The following is a 23733-nucleotide window of genomic DNA, read 5'->3' as shown; positions in this document are numbered from 1 at the left end:
CATGGAAACGAGCATGTTTGGTGACATTTATTTATATGGACCATAGACTTTTCAAGGAAAGATTCTAAAATTACAACAGAGGTGAGATTTCTATAAACAGTATTAGGGCAAGTGCTTCATCACTCTTCTTAGGTTCCTAAATTAGAATGTATTGTTTCCGAATCAAATTTGTTTCATTACTAGTAAGAGTGGAGTGGTTTAGCAGTTCACACGGCTTTACTCTCAATTCTTTCCTATAGCAATGTTAATGTTAATATTAATTTAATGTTATTTTAAAATACTAATTAATGTTAATTTTCTGTGAATATTAATTTTAATGTTCTGGCATAGCCTGCAGAAAACTATTGAGAATATTAATTAATTTAGGAAAAATACATGTTTAATAGCTATTAACTTACAAGAACATTTCCTTTTCTTTCATCTTATACAATATTAAAGAAGTAGCCATGATTAAATTACACTTTTTTTTTTAATATAAAAGGCTTAGTACATGCCAGGTACTAAAAAATATTTGCTTAATTTGTTCAATGAAATCAATGCAAAGGTATGAACATCTCCATGTGAAAGTAAAAACTGTTTTAAATGAACACTTTCTCATTTATTTTCCCCTAAATCGGCGGTTCTCAATCAAGGGTGATTTAATCCCACAGGGGACAGTGTGGCAATGTCTGGAGACATTTTTGATTGTGAGAATCAGGGTAGAGGTGCTACTGGCATCTAATGGATAGAGGCCAGGGATGTTGCTAAATGTCCTGAAATGAACAGTACGTCCCCAATAACAAAGGATTATTTCATCCCCAAAGCCAAGAGTTCTGAGGTCAAGCTATCTCACCCTGGACTCAAAGCCAGGACTAAGGGCCACAGCTATCAGAACCACATATGTGTTTATTACAAATGCAAATTGACTTTTACCTACTAAGTCAGATTCTCTGAGGGCAGGACCAGGGAAACTGCTTTTTTAACAGCTTCTAGGTGATTCTTAAGAACATGAAAGTGTGAGAAACACCGAAGATGGGAAAGGCTGGCTTTGTGACCTAGTGCCTGCTCAAGGGTTCATCACATCGTATGTGTCTTAAGTTGATAACAGTTACTAGGGCTGAGAAAATTTATAAAATAAACAGGCTTCTTGATGCATGTAAGAAGCACGTATGAAGCAAATAAAAAGCTACTAATTCTGTGAAAAAAAACTAAAAATGGCTAGGATGTGAAAATGTTAACCACTCCCAAAGGCCCTATGCCATTTAGGACAGAAGACCATCTATGGAAATGTTGCTTGGTAGGAGAGGAGATCAGGATTTCATTCACTATGGCCTGAGTGTACATTTTTGCTCATGTTGCCTCTGCCATGCTGCCTGCCCACTTTAAACGCTGCCCCTGAGCACGAGTAGCCTCCAGGGGACCCAAGAAATAGGGAACACTTACTAGAGAAACACTGAAAGTAAAGGTTGGGTTTTTGGGAAAGGAGTCTGCCTAGACACAGACTGATAGAGCTGCTTCTTTCTCCCCAAGCTTAGAGAAGAACAGAAGCTGAAAAAAAGACTGATGAGTGACTCAGAGAGCTGACCTGAAAACCCAAAGAAGCGGCCATGACCCGTCCATCATCAGAACAGATCTGCCATTTCCTCCTTCAAGCAAGGAGGAAGACCAACAAGCATCAGCTGGGTATCATCCTCCAGTGCTAAATGGGTCCCCCAGAAAATAAAGGTTTGCTAGAATAAAAGAATAAGAATAAAGATGGAAAAGCAAACAAAACCAACACCACCAAAGAGGCTGGCCCACATCAAACCAACAGCCCTAGATCTGTGAGGTTTTCCCACCAAGCACCAGAGAAGGTCACTGGAAAGTTAGGAACAATCTCAATCCCAAAGGAATCCCCATGGGACCAGATGCATCACTGCAAATATAAGAGAAGAAACAAACAGGGGGAAATATTTACAACATTTATAACAGTGGGTTACTATCTCTAATACGTAAAGAGTTTTTGCAAATCAACATGAACACTGATGAAAATTACTATCTAATTGAAAAAACAAACAAGTCACTTATAGATCAATAAGCACAACCGGCTATTGAACTTAGGAAAAGATGCCCAAAGTCTTCAAAATCTAAAAAAAAAAAAAAAAGCAAGTGAAAATACTGGGATAATATATTTTGTCTCTGATATTGGTAAATACATAAAATACAAATGTTATCTATGATTGGTGAGAGAATGATGAAAATTAAGTTTTGTACACTGTTGAAGGGAATATAAACTGATGTTAATAAACTGGTAAATTTGTTAGACGATTTGGTCATATCTCTTAGAAGTTTAAAAACAAAAAAAGGTTAAACACTTGAACCTGTGATTCATTTTTGGAATTCAGAAGCTTATAAAATCTGTGAGTCACAAGAAGTCTGAAGTGGGGAGGAGAGGTCAGTGAATGAGAAATTCCTGATTACAGAGAGGTCCAAAATAAAGAGACTATTTAATAGAGACCTTCAAAATTGTTTGCTGTGTAATGTTTTGATGTAAGAATTTCTGGTAACCCCTAGAGCTTTGATAACAGCATTTGTTTGGAGAACCAAAGGCAGGGGGCTTATATATGGCTTGGTGCAGATTAACCATCAAGCAAGAAGGATATGAGATTAAAAATTCAGACAAAATAGGAAATCAGAACAAGAAGTAACCAGGAGACCTAACTCCATCCCATTTGAGTTAACCACTTGAGTCAAAAATCCATAAAAATAGTGGGTGGGCACTGGCCAACTTCTAACACTTTGTGGGTAATGGGCCAAGTAATTTTAATTTAAATATAAAAGGAATGATTTTCCCCTGCAGGCTGTGGGGCTTGGGATAGCCAGCCAACAGATCCCTAGGATTCACACAGATCTTTGGCTTTTTTCTAGTTCAGATAGTGGTTTTACCCTATTCATCTGGACATTTTGTACGTTTAAGGGATTTTCGACTTAAAGACATTTCTCCACTGATCTCTGATTCTTATTAAAGCACAAAACCTCATCTCAAGTTTCCTTACATCCTTGGCTTTTTCAAAGAAGAGGTGACCCCATCCAGGGACTATCTGAACCGTCAACTTTCTGAATGCACAGTGTATAAGACTGACATGTGTCAGTCTATGAACCGTTTGTTTTGACTTACAGGTGTTTTATCAAAATAAAAACACCCTTCTCAACACCATCTCTTCTCTAGGGTCAGGCCTGGTTGCTGAGTGGTGGTCAGCTCTTAAGACTTTGCAAATTGGTGTTTTCCCAAGCCAGCCCACACTGAGAGTAGCTGGAAGACTGAAAAAAGCAACAAACAAAAACCTGGGTTAATTTCCCTAGGAGCTCTGGGGCTCCGGAATCTGTTTGTTTAAGCTTCTCACATGATTGTATGACACAGCCTGGTTTGGGACCCACTTCTGGTGGACACAATTATCCCTTGGCAGGGGAAGGAGGGAGCATTGATCACAAAGACAGGAATGGAAGTCATACGAGAACACTTGGCTCTTTGGACCTTGTTTACTCCCGTTCTTGGCCGCGTTCGAGGCTGCCTGCCTCTCCTTCATTTCCTCTCCAGGGTCTCCCGCTTCCCGTGCCCCAGTAAATTTCTTTCCTGCCTGTTCCACATTTATCTCCTTTCCCTGCATCCTCACACTGGGTCTTTCCTTCGCCAAACCCTCTAACACAAGGAAATGGTGACCTCATGACATTCACCCCAATGCCTGAGATTCTTTTTTTCACAAGACCTGTAAAAACACTCCAAAGAAACATCCCAAAACCCAAGCAATTTTTGCCCATCTAATTGCTTTCATTTTGTCTCACATGATAGCTGGACCGTGCCTTCTCTACAATTGACAAAGTGAAATTGTGCCTCTAGATTGTCCCCTTGTAATATAGGTTTAAAGGGAATCATTATAAAGAACAAGTCATACAGTATTCCAAACTAAAATCATCAGTGAAAGGCAGAGACATGGAAGGTGCATGTTGGAAAGGATGAGGTTTTGGAAAAGGCTGTTGGCGGAGGGGAAAGGCAGGGAGAGAGAGCATAGAAGACGAGTCCCCTTGTGAGGGCAGCAGGAAGGCACAATTTAGGGGGTGGGAAGGGATAAGTTGGGAGTTCGAGATGTGCAGATACTAACTACTATATAAAATAGACAAACAAGCTTCTACTGTATAGCACAGGGAAATATATTACAGTAACCTATAATGAAAAAGAATATGAAAAGGAATATATATATGTGTATGTATGACTGAAACATCATGCTGTACACCAGAAATTGACACAACACTGTAAACTGACTAGACTTTAATTTAGAAAAAAAAACAAACGAGAAGACGGATGGCTATTTGGGACCACTGTGGGTCCCACATCCCCAATTCCCTTCCGGAGGCCTCAAAGCTTAAGTGCTAATGGCAAGCACTACTCAGCTGTTACTTTGGTAATTAACAACAAAGCCTGGGGGCCACATTCTTTGTTTCTCGGCTGCGAATTTTATCTCATTTAAGGACTGAAGCATTTGAAAAATCTAGTAAACACTCATGCCCTCCTGGAGACATAGCAGAAAACATGGTGCTTCTTAAGCGTGGCATTACTAACACACAAATCTGCCAAATATACTTGGAATGTTCGGGAAGGTCCTCAGCGTGTTCGCAGACAGGACAGTGGGAGCAGTGCCCCCAGTGCTGAGGACAGCGTCTACTCACAAAACCCCCTGACGTTGCTGCTCCTGAATCGAGCTGTGTTTTAAATCCAAGACTATTTTTCTTTTCGGCGGTGCTTAATTCCTTTTCAATTTAGGGAAGATGAGAATTCTTTTTTCGTTTTTATAAAAATGGGACTGTAACATTTTCCCAGTCATGCTCAAGTGTTCTCCTCAGAACATTTAAGTACAAGCTGTTAGTTTACAGAAAGAACCATAAGGATGTTCAGTAAGATTAGGGGGAATAAAAGACTAAGCTTTGACATTTTAAGTTGGAATAATTCTGATTCTCACAGAGGGGAGGCCTTTGCTGTAGTATCTGACTTACTCATCATGTGTTTTAATATGGAGAACAACCCGGTGAGAAAACAGGCTTTTTCCTTCTACGACATCGAACATATTAAATCATTTATCCTGGTGTTAAGGTAAGTTCACTGAATACGATGGGGAAATAATATGAAGGCATTTTAAGTATATCTACATGGAGTAAGTTAATGACTTACCTAAGTAATCACTAACGTTATAAAATGTTAAGACCATTTATTATTAGGGTTTTTTTTAACTTTAATGGAGGTACTGGGGATTGAACCCAGGACCTTGTGCATGCTAAGCATGCGCTCTACCACTGAGCTATCACCCTCCACCCCAAGACCACTTAGATATGGAGAGTAATATTAGCTTCTTCTATAGCATATTAAAAGCCTCTGTTAGGAGGGGACCATGGCCCATGTAAACTTTAGAAACCCAATAGCTTACGGTAAAGTCAACCAAAGCATACAGACACACAATGTCTGTGACGTCTCCAATTCCCCGAGTCCTTGCCCTTCTCTCCCGCTCCCTTTCCTCCTCCCTCCCCTCTTCTCTCCACCTTTCCTTCTCTTCTTTTCTCCCTCCTTCCTCTCTTCCCACCCGCTTCCTTCCTACTTTCCTTCCTTCCTTCCCTGCCTACCTTCCTCCCTACCCCACTCCCACTTTCCTTTCCCTCTTAGACCACAGCCTAGTTAATTTTAGGAGCAGGCACTGCAAACTCAAATACCTTCAGAAGCCAGACAGATAACATAAATGAGTAATGCTGCCAGGTATCAAACAGTTTGTGACTCCCTGAAGGACCGCTAAGTAATTTATAGACTAGTCGAGATAAGACAGGCCAGCGCGGAGAAAGAACTGTGTGTTTAGATACGTGGCTGCTGCTGCTCCTGTTTTATGTGAAGCGTTTTCTATACTGGCTTGGGGTGGGTGAGGGCATACCAAGATGTCAGAGAGTGAGAGCTCAGAGGAATTATGTCACCCAAGCCACGTTCCTCATTTCACAGTACAGCAAAATGTCAGTGAAATCCTAGGATCTCTGGAGCCAAAGACCAGGGTTCAAATCCTGATCTGTCATTTATTAGCTGAGTGAACTTGGCAACGTCGCTCAGCCTCTCCATCCCTCCAAATCCTCACCCATAAAAGGCAGATCATGAGAACATCTACCATGTGTGACTGTCGTCAGCGTAAAATGAGACGGTCCACATAAAGCTATAAGCCCAGGGCCAGCTCTAAGGTTCCTTGTTATCAGTGAAGGCAAATGGATCCCCAGTGGGGGGTGGGACTTACACAGAACCACCGGGCAAAACTGGGTCAAGTTCAGGCCTCAAACTCGGGCCTGTTCACTCCTAGTTCAGGGCTAATTTCTTTGTTGTAAGCTTGCTTTCTTGGGTATTTTTTTCTTATAACAATAGACAACAGCATGGTGAGAGGAAGCTCTGGTCAATTTGGTTTTAAGGCCAGAGTCAGATCTATGGCCCACCTCCAGTTGCCTTGGGCAATAAGGACGGCCAAGTGCAAAAGCAGAGGTTACCATCAGCCCAGGTATCCAGGATGGTCCAGCATCGCTATCATAATATACTAGAGATATTTCCCACTCAGGCTTTTGCCCTGGGGTTTTGCCTGAGTTCTGTTAAAGCCTCCAGCCTGTTTTCAATATTCTGAAATATTTTGCCGACAGAGGATGCTGCCGTGGACCTAAGTACTGGGGAGGGGAAGTGAAGGCGTCATGTTGACATGCGGGTGTCCTGTGGTTTGTGTCCACTCTCTGAAGGGGGTCCCTGCCAGGCATTGCATCCAGAGGTTTCTGGCTCCGACAAGAGGGAGGCACCATCTATCCCAGGGCAGAGCCCTGCCGGGGAGAAATGAGCCCTCACTGCCTGGCCCCTGCTCCCTTCTCCTTCGGGCCTTAGCTCTACCTTCTGCTTTCATTTTGTCTGGTTTGGGATCACTCAGTCTTGCCCCGGGTCCACCAGCTCACTCATGCTCTGCTCTTTACCTAGAAAGCCCTTCTCTCCAGTCATGGCTTATCTGACTCCTCCCCTGCCCCCAACGCTGCTGTTCCCTGGGGCTCAGCGTCTTCCCTTGAATACCCATCAAACATGCATGCTCCAGCCCCACCCCGTACCAGCCACCCCCAACTCATCTTCCCTGTATATCCTGACTCAAGGGTCCCACAATCCCTGTGGTCACCCCTGCCCTGTTGCTCACTGTGGTCAAGTTGCTATGGCCCCTCTTACTGTCCTCACTGCCTCTGCACAGGCTACACCTTCCTTCTTTCCCACCTGGACTATTCAGTCAGGTCTTGTCAGACCTCCTGCCTTTGGCCTCTCCTGCATCCTGCCCACCTGAGTCAGCGTCTCCAGTGGCTCCTCTTGCCAGAATGGAAATTCCTTATCATTCAATCACTCATCCATGCAACAAATACTTATTAAGCTTCTCCCTCACGTGAAGCGCCATTGTAGGAGTTCGGGAGGTGGCAGTGAACAAAATCACATGCTTTCTCTCTCTCGTCCTGGAACCACTGGGCCTGGAGGTGGGATGGGTGTTCTACTTGCTCTTTACTGCTTCTTCCAGACTACTGTCCTCCTTTCTCAATAAAGTCCCCCTTCCTCATTCCTTGAAGATTTTAGCATCTGTCATTCTCTCCAAAAATACTCTATCCAACAACATCCCAATTACAGTTCTTAATGATTATAACACCCATGTGGATAAGTCTTCAAATACCCTGGTCTCTTAGTTTTTTTAACTTTTAAAAATAATGATCGTTGTCCTCTTCAGCCATTGACCCCCACGGTCCTGTCCTAGACCTTGTCATTACCAATAACTACACCCTTCATAATCTCAGTTTTAAACATCCTATTCTCAAACCATCACTGTTTCTGCTACTCTGCCAACTCCAACAATTCTCCAACTCCATGACCAAGGCTAATCCAATGATTCCATGATGCATCATTGTTCCTCATCCATCTGCTTCTCACTCTCTCTTTCTGTAGCTTGGATTCCAGGGTCCATCCCTGGTGTACATTCTCAGCCCCTCTTCCTGTCCCTTTGTTGTATTCGCCCCGTCATCAGTAGCTCTGGATCAATGCAACTCTGTCCATGCCTCATCTACATTCACCAACTGACATGATTAGAGAAAAACACACAACCATCTGGCTAGCCCCATGTTCCCTGGATGACTGCTCGCTTTAAGTGGTACCTGACATGCTATGTACATTTCCCCACTCCATTCATTCCCCCACTCTTGTGATGACTATGTACACCTTCTTCCTTCCCCTTAGACACTCTTTGTTCCTCATTACTCTCATCTGATGACTTGGCTTTCCATCTCACTGAGAAAGTGGAAGCAATAAGATGATCTTCCCTCTTGTGACCACACGCACATGTCTCTGACCCCAGCTAAGGCCATTTCCTCCATTTATACTGGAGTCCATCCCTTCTAACCTCTTCCAGGACATCGCTCCAGCAACTGTATCCTCTCCTGCAACATACATTTTCTCTTGCCTCTTCAACTCTGCTGTGATCTCTCCCATTTTCGAAAAATGTCTCTTGACCCTACAACCTTCTGCAGCTACCAACGTAATTCTCTATCCCCCCTTAGAGCAAACATGTAAGAGAGATATTTCTACTTACTGTCTCCACTTCCTGTCCCTGCCATCTCACTTCTTTCTTTTGTCCCCATCACCCATCAACAGAGCATCGGTCAGAGTCACCCTGACCTCCCTCCAGGCTGCCAAACCCAATGATCATTTCTCAGAACTCATCTTACTCGACCTTTCAGCAGGATTTGACACAGGTGGTCAATCAGTCCTTTTTGAACTACTTCCTTCATCTGGTTTCCCACATATACCCCACTCTTGGTTCTTCTCAGATGTCACCAGCCATTCTTTCTTGGTCTTCTTTTCTTTCTCATCTTCCAAATCTTTAATATGGGCTAATCCAGGACTGGGGCCTCAGCCTCTTTTTTTTTCCTTCTTCCTTTCTGTGATCTCATCCTGTCTTGTGGCTAGGTGCTGATGAATCCCAAATTTCTATCTCAGCCTGCCCTTTCCCTGGAACTCCAGATTTATACCTGACCCTTCCACTTGTATGCCTAGAGGCCATCTTCAACTTAACAAGTGCTCAGCAATTTCCTGATTTCTTCCCCAAATCTCTCCTCCCATAGCTTGTTCACCTTATTAAACCAGAATCCATCCTTCTAGCCATACCACTGTCACCTCCATCGGACAGCATTCTGATTTATTTTCCTCCAAAGCACTTATCACCATCTTTCATATAATATACTTGCTTGTTTCTTTGTTTCTTGTCTAGCTCCCTTCACTAAAAAGTAATCTACATGAGTACAGGAGTATAGTCTCTTTTGTTAATTTCTGGATGCCCATAGCTTGGCATAGAGTAAGGTGCTAATTAAAATTTGTTGACTAAATGAAAAAAAATGGAGCTTATTATTCATGGAGCTTACATCCTAATAGAGAGTGAAAAATGGCAAAAGATTAAAAAACAAACAAGGGAGAAGAATGCCAGCTAATATGAAATAAGACAACAGGAAAGAAAATCAAAGGCCAGTTGAATTACCCAATGTAGCTATTAGAAATATATTATTGTCAGGAAGTAGTAATTGTTCTAAAGAAAAACAAGGCAGGGGAAAGGGATAGATGTTGATGGCGGCGAGGAGGGGGTACTATTTTATATAGTATGGTCAAGAAGAGACTAATGAGGTGACATTTGAGCACAGAACCAGAAAAAGAGAGGGAGTGAATTGTGAGATATTGACGGGAAAAGCATTCTAGCAGAGGGAACAGCAGATGTGGAGACTCTGACCAGCCATGTGTGAAGCAGCCAGGAGGTCTTCACAACTGCGGAGGGGTGGATGAGGGGGAGGGTGGCAGTGAGTGAGCTCAGAAAAATCACGATGACCCCACAAGCCTTGATAAGTACTTTGGGTTACTTTTTTCCTGAATAAGATGTGAAGCCACTCATTTATTTTAAACAGATAAATGACTTGATTTGTGCTAAGTTTTTTAAAGATCACTATGGCTGCTGCTGCATGAGGTCTGTACTCCAGGGGGGAAAGGAGTGGCCAGGAGACCGTTTAGAAGCTACTGTGATAATCTGGGCAAGAGGTGACAATGGCTTAAGCTAGAATGGTCACGGTGCAGTGGTGAGAGTAATGGAGGAATCAGATTCCAGATAATTGGAAGAAGGAGATGTCCAGGCACAGGGCGCAGAGCACTGCACTCAGAAGGCATTCAATACCTATTTATCAGATGCATGCCCACATACTTCTTATTCTCATTACAACAGAATATTCTTTTTAAACTCAAAAGATCCCCATTTGATCAGATTTCTACAAAATTTCTTTTCAACAAAAATCTAACTCACCCAAACAGGCTTTTAAAGGACATTGGGCAAAGTAGTTCTTGAACTTTAAGTTTAAAAAAAAATGCACTTTTTAAACACTGAACAAGCTAGATTTCCCCATAAGACAATTTCCAAGAAGAATTTAGTGTTTCATACGAAAGAATCACGTTGACCCTTAAATTTCTAACATTTAATATGGGTGAGTTCAGTTGGCCTTTCTTTTTTCCCTGCTATTATCTGTGGCATTCTTCTCCCTTTAACTCCTTAATTACAAAAACAGCTCTTTTCAGACAGGTCACTTGCACAAAGAATGTGTGGCTTTAAAGTTACCGATTCCTTCCCTGGGGAAAGCATACTTTGTGGCCTTTCCTTTGCTACGGATCTGAACTCCAAGTGAATGGCTGATTGGGAAGTTCACCAGCGCAGCATCTCCCGAGGAAAGAAGAGCACGTGTGGATCACAGGCAAGAGGTGGTCTGGCCTCACAGGCAGGAGGATGTCTCTGGGGGCCAAATTCTCCTTCCTCCACTGATTCTGGGCAGGGTCTTCCCCAGGTTACTTCCCTGTATCTCAGTTTCCTAGTCTTCAAAATGGACACAAGTATATAGTACCTGTATCATGGGTTTGTGGTCAGTGTTGGATGAGTTAATGCTTGTAGAGGCCAAAGGACTTATCATTCAGAGTCTCAGGAGATGGTAGTGAGACAGAAGGGAAGAGGGCAGGATATGACCATTAAAGGAATGACACAGCAATTAGCACCAAGATGGCAGAAAACTCAACTCTCAATAGACCCTGCCACCCAAGACTGTGGGAGATTTGACTTCCAGTAGATTTTGAGCTTCGTTATATGCTCATTGTAATACATTAGCATGGTAAGTGGTACTCCCACAGGCGCCATGACAGTTCTGAGGCTAACCATAGCAGGTCAAAAAGTGGGCGGTGGCCCAATTCCTGGGAGTCCCCGCCCCTTTCCCAAAGTGGTTCAAATAATCCTCCTACTCATTAGCATATGAAATTACTGAGCCCACAGAAACTAACAACCCCATGTCTTGTGGTCTCTGTCTCTCTTGCTTTCTGAGACGGCCTGCACTCTATGTGTATCTCTCTGAATAAATCTACTACTTAACTGTGGCTTGCTCTTGAATTCTTCCCTGTGCGAAGCCAAGGACCCTCACTTGATGGGGTGTGTCCCAAGGACTTGCCTGGGACCTGGGACATGGCCATTCTCTTGGGCCCCATTTCCTTGCATCAGTAGCTATTCGTTTGGGTTCGTCTGTGCTAGCTGCGGCTCTGTCACTTCCCTGTGGCCAGACCAGCGATCAGAGCAGTCTTAGATCATAAGGGTTCTTGACTAATTCCTCCTCCTAGGAGGTTATAACTCATTTCCTGTCATGAAGTTTTAATCAAAATAATTTTCCATTTATAAAAGTAATACTTACTCATTGTGTGGAAAGAAAGCAATAAATTGTCGGCTCTGGAATATTACAGACCTAGGACTGAACCCTGGCTCTCCAATCTTACAGATTTTGTGACTATGGGAAAGTCACCTTCTCTTGAGTATGGAGCTCTTTAGATGAACAAAATAAGGGGCCCTATTTCACGGTGTAGTTGTGAGTGTTCAATGAAATAACAGCACCTGACCCTCAGTGAATGCTGGGGAAAGGAAAGGAAGCCAGTAGGGAGGGAAGAAGAGAGGGAGGAAATGAAGAAGGAAGGAAAGGAGGAAGGAAAAAAGGAAGAAGAGAGACAGAAAAGGAACAGGGTGAGCAAGGAGAAGAAAAATAGGAAGGGTAGGTCAAAGACTATAACAGGATAAGAAAGTTTGATTAAATCCATATGGAGGAAAAAGCCTTATTTTAATAAACTGTCAGATACTATGAAACATTCTTAGAAACAGGATGCATATTTTTATTTGAAAAAGAAAAAAATTCTTTGCCTCTTTTGCAATGCCATTTCTCTTAAGAGGGATTTTCCTATGTCACTCGTGGGATAAACCTAATATAAACTTGAAAATTTTTTTCAGATTTCCGTCCTGTTCATGTTTTCTTTGTAGGAACCAACATATTTAAAACACATTAAGAATAATAAAAATAATAATCTTTTCTGGATGAATGTAGGTCTATTTCTCAACGTAAGTCAGCTCTTATTTTCAAAAATTTCCAAGGATTTATTTCTATTAATCTGAAAAATCACCCTCAGAATTTGAACTAGTTTAAATATCGGGCACCACATATAAGAACATGCAACACATCCCATAAGTTTATTTTTTTACCTAAAAGTGATGAAGTAACTGTATTTGTGTATCATAGAAATACAGATTACTTAGGTAAAACTAAACGAAGAAAATGCCTCAGGCTAGTGGTCTTCTAATAAATACTGCAGGACATCTGTTTGCTGAATTTCTGCAGATTCAAAGAAAGGTCTATTTATTCACTGTGGGTCCAGCCTCCCTTATTTATTGAAGAGCCAGTTCGGTTTTATCATATTCATGAATCACTGCAGTAGAATGATAATGAGAATGTAATCAGAATGTTGATAGGATGAAAACCCAAGGACAAGCCAGAAAAACAACCAAATCTCCTGGATGAAAATCTAATCTTTTCCTACCAGGTAAACTCCAGTTTTGCATTTGAAGAACAAAGGCAAACAGAAGGATGTAACAGCTCCCCTGCTGATCAGGGGCTATGAGACCTACTTTATCTGTTTGCATAAGAGCATCCTCATTTTGTTCAGGGTAGGGGGTGGGGCGAGTGGAGGTTGAGGGGTTAGTTAGTTGCATAGTTGGTAAGAATCAGGACTGCCTGGTTAGACCTGGGCTCTGAGACTTGGCTGTGAGTCTGTTGGACAAGTTACTTCGTGTCTCTGTCCCTCTTCTTTTTCTGTAAATTGGAGATACTCATGGTCCCCAACTGATAGGGTTGCTATAAGAATTAAACGATATATACTCTAAGCAATTGGGCAATGCCTGACACACGGAAAATTCTCAATAAATGTTAGCTGTTATTCTCCTTATTCATTTTTCTAAACTGAAATTCACTAGGAAATCCATCATATTGGAGATCAAAACTGCCAGTCTCTGAGCATATGGAGAACATCATGATTGATCCATTACCCCACCTTCTAGCCCAGATCCCTTTGAGAGAGGGAGTGAAGATTGTACCTGCTGGTATCCTTTTCTTTTCAGAAATATACACAGTAATGTTGAGCTAAAATAAATGTCCCATCTCCACTGGCTCATTTCTGAAGAAGGAGCAACTATTGCAACTGTGCTAAGCTCAAATGACATCACAACAGCCCAAACCCTGGTGTGTACATCTCTCAGCATTTTGCAGCCAGTTCTCCCAGCCAATGAAGCAATCATCCTGTCTGAGCTCGTTTTGTCTTTTTACATACAACTTACATGTGTATCATGATTTTTTCCATGTTAACTACTTGTTCTCATTGCAACAGACAAAAGGCAAGGAGGAATGCCATTGGAGGATGGGTAGAAGAAAGATACGGAAAAGGAAGGCATTTAATAACTTACTGAGAGGAACACTAGATACTCACTTAAACTATCTTAAGTGCTTATAATGAAGCAAGATCTTTCTGCCTATGAATCTAACAGATATTTCCTGAGATTTTCTACTAAAGATTTATGAGACCTCTGTGATCCCGGCCTTGTTTTAGAAGGACAGAGCCTATTGTAAACCACCACGTGAATAATTTGTTTTCCATAAATAACTTATGACCATTCCAAACCCTCCCAGACATTAATGATAATTTATTCATAAATTAACTGGATAGGCAAATTCTCGCCTCATGGGAACCAATTGGCAACCTTTCAAGAGCACCAAGACTGATGGTTTCTGCCACTGGGTTCTGCATTTGGTTTGCTTGCTTGAGTTGTGTGGGAAGTCACAGGCTTTGATAATCACAAATGAGCTCTGCTCCAAAGCTAATTAGATCAGGGCAAATCATTCATTAGAAGACAATCTTATCCCCAAAAGGGCTATGACTTACAGGACAGAGATTATTCTAGAGCTTTGACATCATTAGTTGCTCCCACCGCTCAAAAGTTAGAAATATGCATCGGAGGAAATGCACTGGTGTACTCAGGAAATATTTGTGAATGTGTCAGAACTTCTGCTGGGAATGTCCAGGCCAGTGTCATCTATTTCAGGAGGTGACCACCCAGAGACAGGGGAAGTTTACCAAGCAATAGAGTTGATAAAAGCACAAGAATATTTCATCAACATTTTAAAACTCGGGATGATGAAGCTATCTGCAGAAAATAAATCACTATCAGAGAAACTGACAAACCGGGGAGAGACTTTTCCATAGTTTCACTTCTTAGAGAAACCAGTGAGGTACAGATCTTGGCATGGATCAGGTTCGGAAACCTTTATTTATGGGGAAAAAAAGTGTATCAGGAGAGATCCATTGACAGGTTATCAGGACACTGTAAATTATGTAAACTGAAATTGCATATCTGTCTGATTTAAAGCTAATATAGTACATTTATTAATTATATAAATTAATTTTAATAATCCAATTATCAATGATTTAATTATATTAATTAATTATTAAGTAGTATTATTAATAATTAATTTATTAATAATTCATCCTGAAATGAATAAAGTCATAGTTTAAAAAAATACAAACCCATAACTAATCCCAAGCCACAATAATCATATGCATTAGGCTCTTTCCTTTACCTCCTTTGCAACACCCCTCCTGCCTAGGGCTGCCAGACTTAGCGAATCAAAATACAGGATGACCAGTTAACTTTAAATTTTGGTAACCAATAAACAATTTCTTAGTACATCTTATGCAATATCTGGGTCATACCAATACTAGAAAACTATTTGTTGTTTGTCTAAGATTCAAATTTAACTGAGTGTCCAGTTTGTTATCTGGCAAAGCTACTCCTGCCCCTCCTACTCTGCTTTAGCTGATAGGAAAATTACTTTGCATTCATCAATACCCAAATAGAGAGGTTATAAAGTGTCTTTCCACATGGGCTCACTTTGGGATCTCAGATAAGTTACTTAACTTAACTGAGACACAGTCCCCACATCTGTAAAATGGGATTTATCACAGTTCCTCCTTGGCAGAGCCCTTTCTAGGACTATATGAGATGATACAGGTAACGGCCTATCATAGTACTCAGCTCACAGCAAATTCTCAATCAATATTAGCTATTATTGTCAGCAAGAGAACATGGTGAAGAAATCAAATGGCAGAGACGAAGGCACCTGAGATCTTTCATTTGCCAGAATATTCTTCATCTATACCTATATAAGTGGAGCCATCAATGGCTGTGACTTCATTAATTTGACCTTCATTTTATTTGACAAATAGGAATAAAAATAACCAACACTGATGCCAGATTACAGGGCACATCAGGGCCTTTCACACCCAATTCTTTGTAATAATGCAAGATGTATATATATATATTTTTAATTTCAAGACAGGGAATCTGGAAGACGAGATATGGTGAACATTGAGCCATACAGTCCTAGTATGTATGCCTCCCCTTCCCCACAACCAACCCCCTCTGAGATTCACTACTATAAATAGTTTCAAAGACTTAAAAAAAAAAAAAGTCTGCAATAAAATAGATCCTTTGGCAACCCAAGCAAATTTAGAGCAATCTTTCTGAATGTACCCAATGTAGAAAGGACTTCTGGTCCCAAAGGTATCTTTGTGTCTAGAGCTCCTGCGTGAACACTCGTCATCAGCAAATACAAAGGACAACTGGTCAGCACTGCTGGCAACAGGAGGCCCTCAGCAGAATGGCTTTTTTAGAAGCAACTTCCAAAGAAAGCTGTAACCCAGGGCCTCTGTTCACCACCGGAAGAGTCTAAATGCTTTTCCCCTTTTGTAACAGAGAACATCTAACCTTCCAGGAGAACAATCCTGCTCCCAGCAGTAAGTGTCACATACAGAGAAGCAGCATCCTCTTCTGATGTGGTTTTCCCATGTCCTTGGTTAGGAAATGTGCCCCTTTCAAACGGTTTTACAGCCAGAACCCCCAACTTGCCTAACTGGTACCCGCCCTGTTTCTTGCCTAAGCGCAAGTGAAAAATATTGTGTATGTGGTTAAATTTAACTAAACAAGAAGGCCATTAGGCTGAGGGGGCTCTACTGCCAGAGTGCCCACCTCAGCGAACCAAAATCTAAGCCTGTAAATGCCTCAAGGTTACGAAATCAGGATGCCAAGGACAACCGATCACAAAGAACCGATAAAGCTTTACGTTACAGCCAATTGAATAATTTCCTTTCATTGCTCCCATCCTTTCTCTATAAAATGGGTTTTTGCTTGCTCAAATACACTTTTTTTTAGTTTTGGTTTTTTGCTGTTGCTGCTGTTTTCTTCTCCTCCTCCTCCTTCTTCTTTTTAATGTAGGTACCAGGACTGAACCCAGGACCTTGTGCATGCTAAATATGCACTATACCACTGAGCTATACCCTCCCCGCAAGAGTGGCCTTTTTAAAAGATCACTCTAGCTACAAGTTGGCTGGGTGCAGAGAGCAAGAATGGGTCCAGAGAGAGAGATACGGTGGAAGACAGGGCTAGAAATGAAACTGCAATCTGAGTGAGGAAGTCTGGACTGCCAGGAGCAGACAGCTGAGCCTAAGTCAGGGTTCAAAAGGAAAAGAACGAAAGGGTTTTGAACAGGAAGTCCCCATGCCCTTTCTCAAGGACAATGAGAGAGCCAGAAGCAGCGGCAGGGCTCACAGGGCCACACCCGATACTGCTTTAGTGGTGCGCTCAACACAGTTTTCCCAAACTGACACCCCAGATCCCCTGGGCACTTGTTAAAAATGCTAGTTGTCACCTGAAGGCAGACTGACTCCCACCCCTCCTGCAACCACTCCCCCAATGAAGCTTGTTTGTACATTAAAAAAAAAAATGCTAGTTCTCAAACCCAGATCTTCTGGATCTGAATTTTAAAGAAGCCTGGGAAACTGTATATATGTTTTTCTTCTTTCTTTCTTTCCTTCTTTTCTTTTCTTCTCTTCCCTTTTCTTTCTTTCTTTTCTTCTCTTCCCTTTTCTTTCTTTCTTTCTCTCTCTTTTTCTTTTCTTTCTTTCTCTCTCTCTTTCTCTCTCTCTTTCTTGCTTGCTTGCTTGCTTGCTTGCTTTCTTTCTTTCTTTCTTTCTTTCTTTCAACACTGCTGCAGCTGAGTCTCATGGTCAGGCAAGTTTTAGAAAACATTCATCCAAGTCTTAAAAAAAACCTGATGTCTAGACAAGCAGCAAAACAGATTAAAATATAATATAGAAGTTATTCCAAAAGACAACTACCCTTTTCTTCTAGTGAATGGTGATTCAGGCTGAAAAGGGTTAGTGATTCTTTCAAAACAAGAACAAGTAAAAACAATTTGTAAAGGGTGAGCATAGCGTTATGAGAAAATTGTGATGGATGTGAATAATATTGGCTTTCAGCCTCTCTGGTATTGGCATTCGAGAAAAGTAGCTACAATTCTTGGATGGATCTGAGCATACTGGTTTCCAAGGGCTGCTGTAAACAATTACCATAAACTGGGTGGCTTACAACAGTAGAAGTGTATTCTCTCACAATTTTAGAGGCCAGAAATCCAAAACTGAGGTGTTGGCAGGGCCGTGCTCCCTCCGAACGCTCTAGGGGAGAAGCTGTCCTTGCCTCCTCTAGCTTGCGGTGGCTCCAGCTGTCCTTTGGCTTGGGCTGCATGTAACTCCAGTCTTTGCCTCTGCCACTTCTCACGGCCTTCTTCTCAGTGTTTCCTGTACTTCTGTCTCTTATAATGACGTGTATCATTGGACTTAGGGCCTCCCTGGTTAACCCAAGACAATCGCATCTAACATGCATCTGCAAAGACCCTTTTTTCTAAATAAGGTCACAGTCACAGGTACCAGGGTTTAACACATGAACCTATGGTTTTGGGGGGAAGGAAGGGGTTCACAATTCAGCCTCTACACTGAGTGATTTAAAATTGTCAAGCAGGTGCATATGATGCTCCCACCTACATCAGTGTATCTAGAGGGTGTTTTTAATATAAATGCTCTTAGCTCAACATCCCTCAGAATGACAGAAGTTTGTTTATGAATGAATTCACTTGTTTGAGTCATGTATAATTTTAGAAGCATGACTTCGTCATTTCAAAATAAGACATGGTATTAAAAGGCTACATCTAGCAGACAAAACCACACGCAGACAATTTTGACCTCACCAAGAATTTTGGGCCTTTTTCAGAAAGAAAATTTCAAAGCACAAAGGCAGGTACGTCCTATCACAAGAAGAGTAACACGGAGGAAACCAAACTGTTTTAGTGATTTCTGCTGCTGTTCCCCTTGGGAAATGTCAATGGATCAAGTTTCACTGTTAATCATGTTTTAACAGAATGTTTGGTTTTCCCAGGGCAAAAAGCAGGAATGACTGATATTGCCTGGATATGAGAAGCAGCTATTAGAAACAGGAACAGCTGAGGAGACATGAATATGTGATGAGGAATCTGCTGTTAATTAATGAACATCGGGCCCTTATAGACAAACACACACGAGTAAGACTTGAAGATAGACACAAGGGCAGGATGGATACGTAAAGCAGTGTAGGGCGGGTAACAGCATGATACCGAAAGAGAAAAGTGGATAATTGCTGCATAATTGGGAAATCCAAAGGAGAAGATCAAAACAGAAGCATTTCCCTAAATTACACCCACTCAGAGGTTTCACAAGTCCTTTATTGAGAAGAGACTGGTACTAATAGAGAAACTTAATAATATTTGTAGGAATCTCTTGGTGTATTAAACATATTTGTATTTTGCTTAACTTTTTACAGTGTATGGTGTTCATTATTCTGAGTGGGTTCAGTTCTTGTGAATTAAAAATCCTGTTCTTAACAGACTTTCCCAGGCATTCATTAAAAGAAGACAGAAAGAGAGGTTGAGAGTGACATCAAAATTGGGTAGACCCACATAAAACTTCAGTCAAGATCCTGGTACCAGCAATCCCACACTTGGGCATATATCTGGAGAAAAGTCTAATTCAAAAAAAAAAGCACCCCAACGTTCATAGCAGCACTATTTACAATAGCCAATAGCCAATAGCCAATCGCCAAGACATGGAAGCAACCTAAATGTCCATTGACAGACGACTGAATAAAGGAGTTGTGGTATACACACACACACACACACACACACACACACACACACACACACTGGAATACTACTCAGCCATAAAAAAGAATGAAAAATACCATTTGCAGCAACATGGATGGACCTAGAGGTCAACATACTGAGTGAAGTCACTCGGAAAGAGAAAGACAAATACCATGTGCTATCACTTATATGTGGGATCTAAAAAATGAACAAATGAACTTATTTACAAAACAGAAACAGACTTATAGACATAGAAAACAAACTTATGGTCACCAGAGAGGAAAGTAGGGGGAAGGAATAAATTAGGATTTGTGATTGGCAGATACAAACTGCTATACATAAAATAGGTAAACAACAAGGTCCTACTGAATAGCACAGGGAACTATATTCAATATCTTGTAATAACCTACGATGGAAAAGATTTTTCAAAGTACATGTATAACTGAATCACTATGCTATACATCAGAAACACAACATTGTGAATCAACTATATTTCAATTATTAGGAAAAAAAGGATCCTGGTACCAAGGAGGAGCACACTGATTAAACACCTTATAAAACGGGACGTGGGCAAGTCTTGTTTCTACCAGAATATGCCATTTGCTTTTATATAACAAACTCTGAAGTGACACTAGCAACAAATCTTAGAAACGAATTCCTAAAATGATGACAAATTCCAAAACAGCACATCTGAATCCATCAAGTTTTACCATCAGTATCCACTCCTCTCTACCCAATGTGGTCAAAGATTTATCAGACTTCTCAGTCTTTGCATTAATAGCCAATGAAACACCAACACATCATTGCAATATATATTATCATTCTGCAAATTCTGCTAAATGTAATTACCGGCAAACAAATTTTCAGTGCTGGATAATTGTTATTTCGATTAGTTGACTTTTTTGACCAATCCGGCTACTTTCCCATCTTTTAATAAATTTCACTGTGGTAGTTTTGTTTGCTTCCTCTAACATTTTTAATACAGATAGCGTTAAGTTTAGCCACCACATGACAAAGGAAAGCTTGAATAAATTCACCCTGTATATTCTTTTATACAACCTCTACTAACAAATCCAAGAGGGTAATCTCTCTGGTTATATCTCAGTATAAAAAAGGATACTAGTTTCTGTTTTTCAAAGAAAAATTTGTAAGTGGCATCTATTTAAATTCTGATCATTCAAGCAAAAATGTTGGAAAGCCCTCCTACACCCAGCCTTTGTTAATTGAAACATAAACAGAATTCCAAGAGAGAAGGACTGTTCTTTTGTATCTATTCCAGCAAGAGAAGGGAAGTAGTTGAGTCTGACATGTTTTGCTACAGACTCCTTAATCTAGGCAATGATTACAAATTTATGCATTTAATCTTAACAGTGGTAATTAGGTTGATTTCCAGATGACTCATTTTGTAAACCTTTGGTCATTAGCGTTCCAGCTGGAGGGGGCCATGTGCTGCCTCCCCACTGACATCAGTGGAAATCTGGAGTCCAGATCAAAGCTACTTTATGCCTCTCTGACCTTTCTTCACAACGCACAGTGGGGCCTGGTTTCTCAGCTCAAGAATTTTCAGATTTGCTTCGCTGTCCTGATGGGGTTAGTGCTCAAAGACCATCTACATGTCGCTGTTCACTGAAGACCCTGCAACCGGTCCACTGGAAATCACAAGTCTTGGATACTAGTTTGCAGGTGGTTTCCTATTCCCCATCCTGAATTTCAGAGTCTTACTCTAGTTGGCTTCAGTGAATAGAGAGAGAGCCCCAGCAGCGTGAGGGGCTGTGCTCATTCTGCCCCCCAAAGTCTGCCAGATGCTCTCCTCCATCAAGGGATGCACTTGGAAACTCACAGTAGAGAAAGTCTCTCTTACCTTGATAGTCATGTCTGCGCTGGCTGTTTCTGTGACTTCCGATGCTACCTCATTTCTTGTTAGCAGCACACTCTCCCACCCGACTCCTGAAAAAAAACCCAAAGCAGTGCTATAAGCCAAGTGCATTCAGCCAGCACAAAGAGACCCCTAACTGTCCTTTCACAGAGTCCAATCCCATGTGACTTGCAAAGGACACTGATGATTATCCATCATTTACCTGCCTGGCAGTTACCAGGAACTTCCTTTTGGAAGTGTGGTCAGTCAGCACCTTGTATTTTTTTTTTTTTTTTACCTAATCTCCAAGTTTGGAGTCATTGTCTAAATCTTGTATCTTATAGACAATGCTCTTCCTAGTCCAGAGTAGAGATGGTTGGAATAAACTCCTCCAGAATCCAGGCCTCATACTAAGGTCTTATTTGGGGCTTAAAGTGGCTCCCATAACACAGAAGCATGCTCATCTGAATCTAATTCAACACCCAGTAGAAATGACTCCAGATTATTCACTGTCCTAGACTCCATACACTTTCTGGAAATAACTGAGAGTTTACACCCACTTTTAAAATCTATAGGAGTGAGGGTATAGCTCAAGTGGTAGAGCGCATGCTTAGCATGCATGAGGTTCTGGGTTCAATCTCCAGTACCTCCTCTAAAAATAAATAAATCTAATTACCTCCCTCGCCCCTGCCAAAATAAAATAATTACATAATGCAACAACAAATAAATAAGTAAAATATTAAAAAAAATCTATAAACACTTTCTCCCCGAATCTTAATACATGTTAGTTCCTTTTTTCTCAAACTGTCAGACAGTCTCCAAGAGTGGACATCCGGCAAGATACAAGATTTTGCTCCTTCTAACCTCAAAAAATAGACCAAGGGCCTGGGGTTTGGAAATCCCCAGGAACACAATACAGTAAAACGACACTAATTTAGAGGCAATTATGTGTGTAAATGGAGGTGGAATGGTCTATAATAGTGAAAAGTTTGAAGCAATGACTAATATATTTTTTCAAACAATATTGCAAGTAAAGTCATCTTAAAGCTAAAAAAGTAATACTTCGTAGAGTTTCTCAGGGTCCACTTTAATTAGCAGATACAAACGTTATCACTAGTATAACTGCCTACTGGGTATGAATGCTCATAGCCTAAAGCATTGAAAAGATTGTTTTCCTAAATAGGCTAAAATTGTCTATGTAATATTAATTTGTATTATTGATTTCCTTGCATAATTCTCCCTAAGGATGACTCAAGGGCAATATTCATGGCAGGCAATGTGTGAATCACCCAAATTCTAAATTTCAGCTATCTAGTATAAATCAGGATGGGCACACTTTTTCTATTTACCACATAGTAAATATTTTAGGCTTTGTGGTCACACTACTTCTGTTGCAGAATCTCAAGTTGCCACTGAAGACAGAAAGCAGCCACAGACAACATATAAACAAATGAACATGGCCGGGTTCCAATAAAACTTTATTTACAAAATCAGGCACTGGGCCAGATTTGGCTCAAGAGATGTGTTTTACCAGCCTCCATGCTAAACCAAGAAACCAGAAACGTGTCCAGGAAAGACGGTTATATTCCAGCATTTTTCTAAGGATCAACTGGACAAATCAGGTAGTGAAACAATAAGAACTGTTTGTAATTACATGACCGCCCAGGAGGGTGTACCCAGACCCTCTGGAATCACCATCCATCACAAGCTGAAAGCAGAGTAACAGGGAAAGACAAGTCAGCACGGACTCTTAATGTGCAAGAGAGTGAACCTTTGCTCTGGCCCATTGGTCCACACTGATTTTAGATAGATCATTGGACAAAGTGCGTGGCTGTGGTGGTCATTAATTCTGTTCATCAAATACTCCCAGCTCCTTCCTCTTGTGGACACATAACATGGCTTTATTTCCCAGCCGCTTTAGAGTCGGTGAGGTTGTGTGACTCGTTCTGGCTGCTGGGTGTGGGCAGCAGTGGCATCTGTCACTTCCAGGCTGAAGCATCTAACTGCTGGTGCAGGACCCTCCAGAGCACCCCTCCCCTCCAGCACGGTGAATACAGAGAGTGGTGACTCTGTTAGCCTGAGGGTAACGCAGAGCGCAGACACAGCCGACCCACAGTGGCCACGTAAGATGAGTGAGAACTAAATCTTTATTTTTTTAAGCCACAGAATTGGGGCTGTTTATTACATAACAGCCTTAGGAAAAAAAGGAGCCCCTCCCTCATCAACCTCCAGTTCCCACTGGAGAGAGTTCTTTAGACAAATCTGTGTTCTATCCTTTAAATAAACCCTACCATTTAAACACTGTATCTTCAACCAGGTTTTAATGGCCCATACTTGGGGACCACTCTATTCCACTGTGCCCAGTGCTGATTGCACAGGTCAGTTGCATCTCACGAAGGATTTAG

At 41.3% G+C, this 23733-nt stretch overlaps 1 protein-coding gene across 5 annotated transcripts in view; it reads right to left on the bottom strand.

Moving 5' to 3' along the window:
• PALM2AKAP2 (PALM2 and AKAP2 fusion) overlaps positions 1 to 23733 on the bottom strand; it is a 418898-nt gene that overhangs the window by 105376 nt on the left and 289789 nt on the right. For all 5 annotated transcript variants that reach the window (XM_072959888.1, XM_072959891.1, XM_031677399.2 and 2 more), the window contains one exon: positions 21335 to 21420. In XM_072959888.1, coding sequence (XP_072815989.1) covers positions 21335 to 21420 — 86 coding nt within the window. The remainder of the gene's footprint in view (positions 1 to 21334; positions 21421 to 23733) is intronic.

This window comes from Vicugna pacos, chromosome 4, assembly GCF_048564905.1.
Source record: "Vicugna pacos chromosome 4, VicPac4, whole genome shotgun sequence".
Taxonomy (NCBI): Eukaryota; Metazoa; Chordata; class Mammalia; order Artiodactyla; family Camelidae; genus Vicugna; species Vicugna pacos.
The sequence above is the reverse complement of the archived record's forward strand: the minus strand, read 5'-3'. Positions and strand labels throughout refer to the sequence as shown.